This window comes from Calliopsis andreniformis, unplaced genomic scaffold (genome assembly GCF_051401765.1).
Source record: "Calliopsis andreniformis isolate RMS-2024a unplaced genomic scaffold, iyCalAndr_principal scaffold0120, whole genome shotgun sequence".
Taxonomy (NCBI): domain Eukaryota; kingdom Metazoa; phylum Arthropoda; class Insecta; order Hymenoptera; family Andrenidae; genus Calliopsis; species Calliopsis andreniformis.
In genome coordinates this window covers 1-11,061 of record NW_027480529.1, presented here as the reverse complement: position 1 = coordinate 11,061, position 11,061 = coordinate 1, and the positions used below count along the sequence as shown (strand labels likewise).

The window sequence follows — 11,061 nt, the reverse complement described above, 5'->3', positions numbered from 1 at the left end:
ATCAATATGTGTTTGCTGCCAAGGACGATTGTAGTGTTTCAAACACCGGCGATATTCTTGAACCTCCTTATCAGCTTTTATATATTCCGGAAGCTTATCCCAGAAATTGTCAATATATGTACCAAACTTGTGCAATAAAATATTCTTTGGTATATATTTCAACTGTTCAGAGGTTAAATCATGAATGTTGATGTCATCTGATATGATGAGAAACATTTTGACTACTGAACAAATTTTAATTTGGTGCATGTATATATAAGAGCGCCATGGATGCGAATGTTGCAGAATCTTGAAAAGATGCGGTTCGTGAGACAAGCAATGATTATACGTGTAAAAAATTTCGACAATAGAATTCAAATAATTGGCAACAACATGAAATACGGACATGGTAATATGCTACCAAACACTATACGTGGAATTATTTGTGGTCCATCCAATTGTGGGATGTCCAACGTGTTAATAAGTTTATTAAAAAGCCCTTATGGTGTACGATTTGAGAATGTCTACGTCTATTCAAAGTCCCTGCAGCAGCCGAAATATCAGTATTTGGAGAATTTATTGGCATCGATAGATGAAATTGGTTATTTTAAATTTTCAAACAATTGCGATGTTATTTCGCCACAGGAATCGCTTCCAAATTCAATTTTCATTTTTGATGACTTAGCATGTGACAAACAAGATACGATAAGAGAGTATTTTTCAATGGGGAGACATTCAAAGCTAGACTGTTTCTATCTCTGTCAAACGCAATCAAAAATTCCCAAACATCCTATACGCGATAGTGCGAATCTGTTGATTTTGTTTAAACAGGATGGTACTAAATTAAAACATGCCTTTTGATGATTTTAAAGCATTGTGTCGTAGTTGTTTGCAACACAAGTATGGTTCTGCTGTGATCGATAAGGATAGCTCGATGTCTAATGAACTTTCTTGTTACAGGAGAGGATTTAATGAATTTGCAATAGCATAATACAATCAATTGTTCATTGTCGCGCCGTGCGAGAAGAACGTTTCTGTTCAAACAATGATTGATAGACAAGATATTAAGGACCGTCAGAGAATTGCAAAGGAAGTTGCTAACGCAAGTGAATCTATTCGCAAAAAATATCGAGCTTTGAAAACAGGCAAGATGGATGAAGATGCTGCATTGAACAGATATTTTAAACCACATGTCGACCCCTTAAAACCGATTGTGGAAAATACTTCTACAATGGAAGCTGATGAACAGATTGTGCAAAATATCTCTGCAATGGACGCTGTAACACCTGTACAATTAAAAGTGAATAATATAAAACGGAAACATTCACCGGATAAATCATTCATGACCTCTACACCAATTCAATCGAAACGAAAAAATTTTATACGAACCAAGTCATCGATTTCTTCTATATCAGTGGATCCGGTGGTGCAACCGTCGACTATCGATGATGATGATGTTTTTGAAACTACTAATGAATCGATTTTAACATCAGCTAGACAGCCGCTACACACATCTATAGGTCGAGAAACACTTCATAGCTATTTTGGCCCATTAGGTATCAAATACATGGGTGCACTTTTAACTAGTGATAAAAATGCGGCCATAGAATATGTATATGGTGTACATTTCCAAGATAATGATGCAATGCTTGGCGACAAACAATTCTATATAGACAAGGATGACAATATATTTATAGATGGTGAAAAATACATTAGAACACAAGGTTTATATGAATTAATCTTTATGAGAATTCCTGACGATGCAGTGTACACTGATACTGATAAGCAAAAATACAAGAGCATATTGATGGCAACCAATGCACCCAAGCGTGATCATAACTCTCAAAGCCCCATAATGGGTAACAAAGGTTATAAATATAAACATATAATTGCTCCTTTACTTGCGCATACAATTAAGAGCCGAACAGGTAGAGGATTTGAACTTACTACACCAAATGTCATAACAGTTAACAAGCAGATGCCAAATGCTATAACAGTAAACAATAACCAACTCGATTATATACATTGGGATGATCCAAGTGAATTAGTAGATCACCTGCGTTTGTTAGAAGCATCGCGTCAAGCGGGTAACAATTCACATGACACCGAGTTTCTATCGATTATCGAAGAACTTCGCGAGGCAGGTCTCATTATAAATTAAACTGCAAGCTGATAATTGATTTATTCACAACGAAATGTCAATCAATAAGTTTGGGATATCACTTAGAAAGTATGAAACCTCACCTGTAGAGTACTATAAATGGAGTAGCATGTTTCGAAATAATATACGCGATAATGCGCTCTGCATGATTGGATCCAACATTGATGCAGAATACTGCAAAATTCGAAATGTTGCACAGCCAGAGGTCAACACAGTTGCAGTCAATAAACAGTACTTGGAACAATGCATTTCAATCTTAAAGATTTAGCAGCAGGAATTTGAGAAAAAGTTGAGCACATTTCAAAGCAATGTGATAACAATACAGAATAATGTTCAACAGATACAGCAGGAATTTGAACAAAGATTGGCTACATTTCAGAACAATTTAATAATACTACAAAATGATGCTCGACAAGTATTGCAAGTATTAAACCCTCATCCTCAAGAGGAAGATTATATAACAGACCACAGCAGTAACAACAATGTAAAAATCAATGAAATCTAAGGAAAAGCATAGCCTCGAAAAGCAACAGCTTGTAAAGGAGTTGCATGCGTCAGCACGAAGAAATTTCCCCCGCAGACGTGTTATCGTACATGGAAATGATGATCTGTGGCAAGCTGATGTGGTTGAGATGCTTCCATACTCACGATTCAATGAAGGTTATCATTACATACTCACAGTTATAGATGCATTAAGCAAATATGCATGTGCTGTACCACTCATAACAAAAAATGGTTTCGAAGTAGCCAAAGCATTCGCAAAAATAATTCGAGATCGATGTCCAAAAAATTTACAAACCGATCAGGGAAAAGAATTTTACAATGCAGAGATTCTTAAAAAAACAATATTAATCACTATTCAACATATTCAGAGATGAAGGCATCCATCGTGGAACGTTGTAATCGTACTTTAAAACATCATATGTGGAAACTGTTTACACTCAATGGAACATATAGATGGATCGATGCATTACCAAGTCTTGTGGCTGAATACAATATGCGAAAACATAGAACTATTGGAATGTGGCCATGTGATGTTACCCCAACAATTGCAAATAAGCTTTTGAACACAGTATATAACAATATAAAGATTGCTGCTCCATCGAGATTCAAGGTTGGTGACTCTGCACGCATCAGCAAATACAAAACCGTTTTCGACAACGGATATACACCAAATTGGACAGCTGAAGTGTTCAAGATAATCAAAGTACAGATAACTGATCCTGTGACTTATCTGCTACAAGATTCATGTGGAAAACCTATTGCGGGTGGATTTTATGAACATGAATTACAACGCGTTATCAACCCCGATGGGTATTTAGTGGAAAAAGTATTGCGTAAGAGGGATGATAAAGTATATGTTAAATGGTTAGGATTTGATAATTCACACAACTCATGGATACATAAAAATAATGTATTGTAAACATAAAAAGATGTTTTTACTACAATATTAATATAAAAAATAAACAAATGCAAATAAATCAATTTTCATAAAATAATTTCAATCTATTATTGTGAAACTTCTGTCCGTTATAATGTTATTTTATAATGTCCCCAAGGTAGTGTATCATTTGAATCAGCTATAACATATCGCTTATCATCATATGAACTGAGAGCAATATTCAATTCTGTTATAGTATATACCTTATGCAATTTAGACCTTATGCATGACTGACGACGAGTTATTTCAAATGCATCATGTAAAAAATGTTTGTAATCATCGAAATTTATCGTTTTGGCTACAACATTGTTTTTAACACCTTTCAAGTTTTTCACATCTTTTTTACCAAACACTTTCAAAGCATACATCTTTGCTCTAAGTCCAATGAATTCAGTCATTATTGAACCACTGTTTTCATCTTTCGTCAAATCAGGCACTTTCTTATTGACAAGCGGAATACCATATACATTGTCTACTGGATAATCGCTGGTGTCGAATCTATGGATATCACGTTTCATCATCTCATAAACATCTTCACATTGAATATAATAAATTAAACTGTCTGTGTCGGTATACATAATTTTACAATTTCGTTGGTGTAATGGATACATATAATCGTAGTGGAATTTGTACAAACATGTTTTTGATATGTCTAGAATGGCCATACCAACGTAAATTGGTTTGTTGAATTTAACCATAAGTTTACGCAACTCAATTGCAATTAAATTTTCTGGAAAAATACTTCTGCTTTGAAAGTTAGGTTTTGAGATCATTGCCTCTACACCAAATCCTCCATCCCATTTTGTCAGAAGTTTTACATCCACATGATTTCGAACATTTTCCATTGTTTTACCAAATACTGCATTGTTCATTAATTTATACAAATTTTTTTGAAAATCATTTGATGCATGTGTTCGAAATTGAGTATTGAGTTTTATATAATCGCGAAGCCATGGTGATTGATTAAATTGGAGAATGCGGTGTATATTTGTAATGCGGAGACCAAGCTGAGTACACTGTTGTAAGTTGCGATAATGTATAACATAACGCTCCTTATCGTATAATGTTGCCAATAACTTATCCTGTCTTTTACCAAGGGGTTTGGCACGTGTTGGACAAAACGGTAGATCAGCATGATCATCATGTAGATGTTGTGGATATTCTATATCAACTCCAAGAATATAACCTATCGATGAATCAATTGCAATTGAAGATACATCAAAATTTTCAACACTATCGATCCATTGAAATCCTGCATATGGTAATGGTTGACACATTGCCCATCCGTATAAATTGTTTATATCAAGGTACATGAGATACGATGATGATTTCGATGGATCATAGGATAACATATACTTATTATTGACTTGCGCATATCTCTCAGAACATTGACTCAAACCACCACGTATACACCGTTCGGTAAACAAAACTATTTCGATGTCAGTGAGCAATTCAAAATTAACTTTAGTATGCTTTAACATAGCATCCTATATAAAACCTGGTAATGTGTAATAGTGAGCCTGATCTAGACCATAACTCTTGATACAACTTTCTCGGAAATTTTCGAAAATATCTGCTAATAATAAAATATCTATTTTTAAATGCAAATCGTTGTATTCACCTAAAGTTTTAATCTCGAAAGAATGCCATATGTTCCCAGCGTGTGCGTAATCGCTTTCGGATGCTATTTCATCAGTCAGCGAACTATAAAAAGATTCCCGCGATGGTAAACACGAATCTTCTAATTTCTCAAAGCAATCAATGTATTCCTATGGAAAGGCACCCTTTCGCGTCAATAAATCAAATTTTTCTTTGGATAACATTTGAAAATTAGAGTATAAAATGTTTAGCTTATCTTTACTGAGCAAAGACGCTGATTTATCAAGACTAGTATTTAAAAATTTATATGAATCGATAAATCGTAATCTTATATAATTTCGACAACCTAATTCTTCTTCTGTTACATCTTTTAAATGTTTTGTAACAGAAATATACTTTTCTTTGGTTGTAGGTAGTAAATCAATATAACATTCAAATGCGTTAGCTAATTCCATGATGATAAAATGCGAATCATATCCAGATAAATTGTGAATGACTATCGGGACGTGGAATGAGTTTTTATAATTTATATTACAGTCAACATGTGCAGGACTTCTATAGCGCTCTGTTAAATGACAATGATCTGGCACACGTGTTTCGTTGATATCGAATGGTTTCTCACAAATATGGCAATGTATAGCATTGTGAAATTCACACTACTCCTCTTTCGTTAGGTGCACCATAGAGATATTATTAGATAATATAGATTTAACAGTCTGTGCGAAATTCTTTAATTCCTGAATAAACCATGAAACGCAGTCTATATCTCGACGATATTGATATTATGATAATGATGCGTCACAAGAACAATGCACAGAATATCCAATACTGAATACCCTATGATGTTGATATGCATGCGATATACATTCATCTTCGACACTACCCTTAATTTTTTCTAAAACACACTCGAGGTCTGCATAAACCACAAACGAAACCCTATCCTTTCTGCAATACTTGTTAAATTTGAGCCATTTATCATCCTCGCTGGGTAGCAGAACAGTGCATTTATTCATATTCTGACAATCATTCTCATGAGCATCTAACCTTTCACGGGAACTGTAGAAGTGTAAGCATCTGTAAAAGTAGTCATATATAATCTTTTATTCTTCATAAAAATTAAAATCTTAATGTTCTTACATGTTTATACATACCGATCACAAATGAACTTCTTTTCTTTATGTTTGCTGAATTGTGTGCCAACAAGTCGAGACAAATTTTTTATCCATGCAAAGTGTCCTATGCCATCATTCTCTATGTATAACAAATTCACATGTCTATGCCTCTTCTGATTAGTGAGATGGAATGGAACGATGATTTGCTTCAGAACCCTCTTAGTTTTCTTGATGCTTTCTTCGATACTGAATACATTCACAGAGATATTATTCAGCGTTTCAAACTTTTTAATATCATTCATGGATATTGGAAATTCGATATCTTCAAAATTAAGCACTGTTCTATAATATGGGTATGAACTTTGCTGAAATGTATACTGTTTAGCTGGATACAAAGCGGTTAACGCAGCCAATGCGAAACATGCATCGTCATGGGATTTTACAGAAATTACTGCTTCTTTTAAGTAGTATTTCTCGCGGTAGCTTGAAATGACATCCAACATGCATCGGATTATACTTGTTTAAATTGATTATTAAATTCAGTATTCGCGATAATGCCCATCGACTATCACGTTCCTGATATTCTTCCAACAATGTTATTGTACATTCAACAATACATCGTTAATACCTCTCTCCAAGATCCGATGCGCGAAATAATTCACAGTTTTTGGTATTTAAGCTTTTCCTTTCACATTTACCACCTGCTATAAATACCCCATTAAATATCGTATTCACTTTAAGTGCACTGAGCTTCACCAATGCATGCCTTACATGTAAAATCACTACAGGGCGTAACAAAAATGTCGCAGTTCCTTAAAAGGGGTGATTCAGGGGGTGATTTGAAACAACTTTTTCCTTAGCGAAAATGTAAGATGAGGCTTCGTTAACGAGTTATTTACGAAAAACACCGGCCCATGAGAGCGCGAGTTTGCCGCCCGAGCGACCGCGGTAGCGTTGGGTACGCGCTGGGCGCTACAGTTGTACTCCGAACAAGAAAGTCGGCATGCGTCGAAGGAAATAGCATTCGTATGAGAATATTTGCATAACGTATAAACGAAAACGCAATGCAACAAAAGAAATGAACGGAGACTTGGAGAATTAACGTTGAAGATAGAAACGTTGAATGCAGTCTGCGTTAGATTTAAGAAATAATAATCATTAATGAATTAAATGCAATTCATCTGAAGTGATACGAATCAGAGTAGGAAGTCTCCGCCTCCCAACTGATGTGATGAGCCATTCACATAGCTCATAACAACAAATAGAAGTGGAAGGAGTAAAGCATATTTGCGATGGTCGGAAGCCAACTGAAAACATTTCTTACGGGAACTTGCCTGAGATTTTGTTAAACGTTGTGCTAAAATATAAAGTTTAATCTGTAAACTTCGTGTCACACATGTGAGTTAATTGTGTTTTGAAATATTTCGAACAGAAAAATTGTATTAAATACTATTAATTGTATACCTGAATATAGTTATTATAAATAGAATTAAATCAAAATGTGTTCTCAATATTATGAAGAAAATAATAAATCTGTATCTTATACTCCAATCAACGAATCAACCGAAGATAATGCATCGTCTCCTAAGAAAATTAAATATGTGAAGTATGTATCAATCTTACTCTGAATCTTAAAATATATATATTAAATTTATATATATCTTTAATATATATATTAAATTTATATGTATCTTAAATATATATATTAAATTTATATGTATCTTATAAAAAAATTGATTTCTTCTAGTTCTAATTCTACTTTCAAACCGTCACACCCACGCCCTGTTCGTATCTTGGGAAGAAGGTACCCTCTGACATCAACATCCTATAAGTATTTAGAAATTGGAATCCCAGTTGGACTCATATCAATCGTTGAAATTATTCTTGGTGATAATCGGGGCACTCAACTTGTATTACCTGCACCAATATGGGATGCACTCATTGAAAAACGTGCAGAAATTAGAGAATGTGTTCTATCCGTGAGTTCAGATTCCCCACCAATATGGATTGAAGAATTTGTAATAGAATTTACCAAAATTCATAATGTTAAGCTTATAAAATTTAGTCTAGCTAATATCTCTTTATATTACACTATGGAAACGTTGAATAATTTATTCAATCATGTAAAATGTATTAATCTTATGCGGTCCCAACTATATGAAAATACGCATCGTATTAATATTCAGTTTATAAATTCTGTAAATGTTTTGAAACAAAATGGTGTCACACCAAAAACGAACTTGTCATGTATTGCTAATATGATATGTAACAGTAAATATTTCGACGACGATTCTTTGATTGATTGTGAACTACTAGCGTGTGCTTTAAATATTCTTGTCTACAATGCTAATATTTAATATTGTATAAAATTCTATTGTGATTTCATGCATTTAAATAATATTAAAAAACATTTAATAAAAATTAACATTAAATTTTAATGTCATGTATTTAATTACCTATCACATTCTACCTTCCCACTTCATGCTTACATTTCGATCAATCAATTCGTAATAAGTGGAACTAATATATATAATTTTTTTAAATTTTATTATATTTCGAATAACTAATTTCATGTACTTAATAACATTTTTTTTTAAATATTTTAAATCCATTTATTGAAAAATGAATAATTTCTCACATGCACACAGTCTATCATTCTTCTTCTTCTCCCCAATCGGTGTAATAATAATTCATTCCAAATAATCATCTTAGCCCCCAAACGTCTGCATCTTCCCCCTCAATCCACAACAAATGTAAAATTAAATCTCTCTGCCATCTCCATCGATAGCTACTGATAGCTCTTCGATAATTTAAATTGATGTAGCCTGTAATTGGGGTATATAGCTTCTTCTGTAAGATTAAAAATAAAAGGCTGTAAAAACATCACATCACGTAAGTTCTCTCAAAATTTGAAAAAGACGTTGATGTTTATACATACCAAGTATGTAAAATGTTCAAATTTATTGACACTAATCATTCTTTTCTTGTCTCCACAAACACTATAAATGGTAAACACAATAAATTAATGTTATGTAAAAAAATAAAAAAAAAATAAAACTAAAAATATTTGATTTGTATAATACATTGTATTAGAATAAGAAGTTTTATGCATATCTATACTTACACTTCTATTTCGTTCTTCTATGAAGTTTCTCGAGGAAACAATCTCTGTAACGAGCTACACTTTATATTCATATGACACGTCTGAATCAACTGACAACGATGTTCTTGCTGAACAACCATTTGCATTTTATCAACCAATTCTTTTCGTTTTTAAAACTGATTCACATGTTTATCGATCAATTTTCCGTCGATAAAACAGATTCACATGTTTATCGATCAATTTTCCATCGATAAAACAGATCCACATGTTTATCGATAGATTTTCTGTTGGTAAAACAGTTTTACATTTTTATCGATCAACTCTCCGTCGGTAAAACAGTTTTGCATGGTTTTCAACCAATATCAATGCATGACGTCATCAGTCATGACGTCATCAGTCATGACGTCATCAGTCGTGACGTCACCCCCGCTCGTCCCCCCTCTGTGACGTCAGCCCCCTCGACAGCCTGTTCAGAAACCCCATATATATACCACTGATATTCTGTTGCTTTTTATTCCCTATCTGTACTACCTGTTCTTATTTCTCTCTCCCTTTTCCTTTTTTTTTTTTTAGATTTGTCGCCTTTTGTCCATCTATCTTGGAATCTTTGTGTCGATTTGAAGTGTCGGGTTTGTGTGCATCTGAGGGGTCCGGGTGGTGGGGAATTACGCGTCCCCTCAGCCTGGGTATCTTTTGGTTATTTATATAAGGTGAGTGTTTGTGTGGTTTGTGTGTTCCTTTTGTGGTCTTAGTGTTATATCTACTGGTTTTGAATTACCCTCCCCTAGTGTCTGGTCGGATACTTATTTGTGTCTCTATCTCTTCAGGTATCCCTAACAGTGTCGTCCGATCTCGGGCCATGCCTTTGTTGGCTGAGATCCACGCCTCCCCCTGTCCGAACAAAAGGAGCAGCTTGCAATGGGGACGCTTGCCTGGGTTGCGAGTTCCCCTCAGTCCTCCCCTGGCAACAGCGCCGTGGTCAGCGTCCAGGCTGAGGAAAATTCCAAGGGGTGACCTGGCTCACCCGACCGTTTGAGCCAGTTCTCGCATGTCCCAGGGGTTCGTTCGCGCTTTGCTTGGTGTCAGTACGTCTATCATTGCTAACGGCTTAGTTTTTAAAGTTACCTATAACGTTCTTATTCATTGTAAGGGTCATTCGTTTCCTCCACCCTCCCATGCCCCCTCCCCGCCCCTCCCCCCTGCCCTGTTATTGTTATTGTTCCCTCCCTCACATGTATATCTCCCCCCCCCCCCCCCCCCCCATTCATCGTTACCGTTATGTTTGTTTGATCGCCTATCTTAAACCTGTTTCCTTTTCCTGTTAAATTATTTGTTCATTTTCTCTCTAATTTCTTCCCCTTTTGTTCCCTTTTCCCTTTTTCCCCATTGTCCTTGTCTTTCTTCCCTGTTGTTCCTACTTTTCTTATTTCCGTTGTCTCTTACTTTTACCTGTTTCATATTTCCTTTTATTTATTTTCCTCGGGTTTCTTCCCTCTTAGCTTACTGTACTTATTTCCTTTCCCGAGTTTTGAGGTTGGGATTAGTTTTGGGTTCAACCTTCATCTCCTCCCTTCAACCCCTCAACCCAACCTCCCCTCACTTGTTTCCCTGTTAGTTCCCTATTATATACTTAGTTCTTTTATCATCTGCCCCTTTTGTTTCTGAC

General features: G+C 34.9%; 2 protein-coding genes across 2 annotated transcripts; both read right to left on the bottom strand.

The window, feature by feature from the left end:
* Nucleotides 1-3,670: 3,670 nt before the first annotated feature.
* Nucleotides 3,671-4,426, bottom strand: LOC143187611 (uncharacterized). The gene has a single exon (XM_076391838.1). It carries the CDS (start codon nucleotides 4,424-4,426, stop codon nucleotides 3,671-3,673), a length of 756 nt encoding a protein of 251 aa, XP_076247953.1.
* Nucleotides 4,427-5,962: 1,536 nt separating this feature from the next.
* Nucleotides 5,963-6,594, bottom strand: LOC143187608 (uncharacterized). Its single transcript, XM_076391834.1, has 2 exons — nucleotides 6,332-6,594; nucleotides 5,963-6,254 (listed from the first exon to the last, which is right to left on the bottom strand). The coding sequence occupies exons 1-2, from the start codon at nucleotides 6,592-6,594 to the stop codon at nucleotides 5,963-5,965; spliced, it is 555 nt and encodes a 184-aa protein (XP_076247949.1).
* Between the last annotated feature and the right edge of the window lie 4,467 nt (nucleotides 6,595-11,061).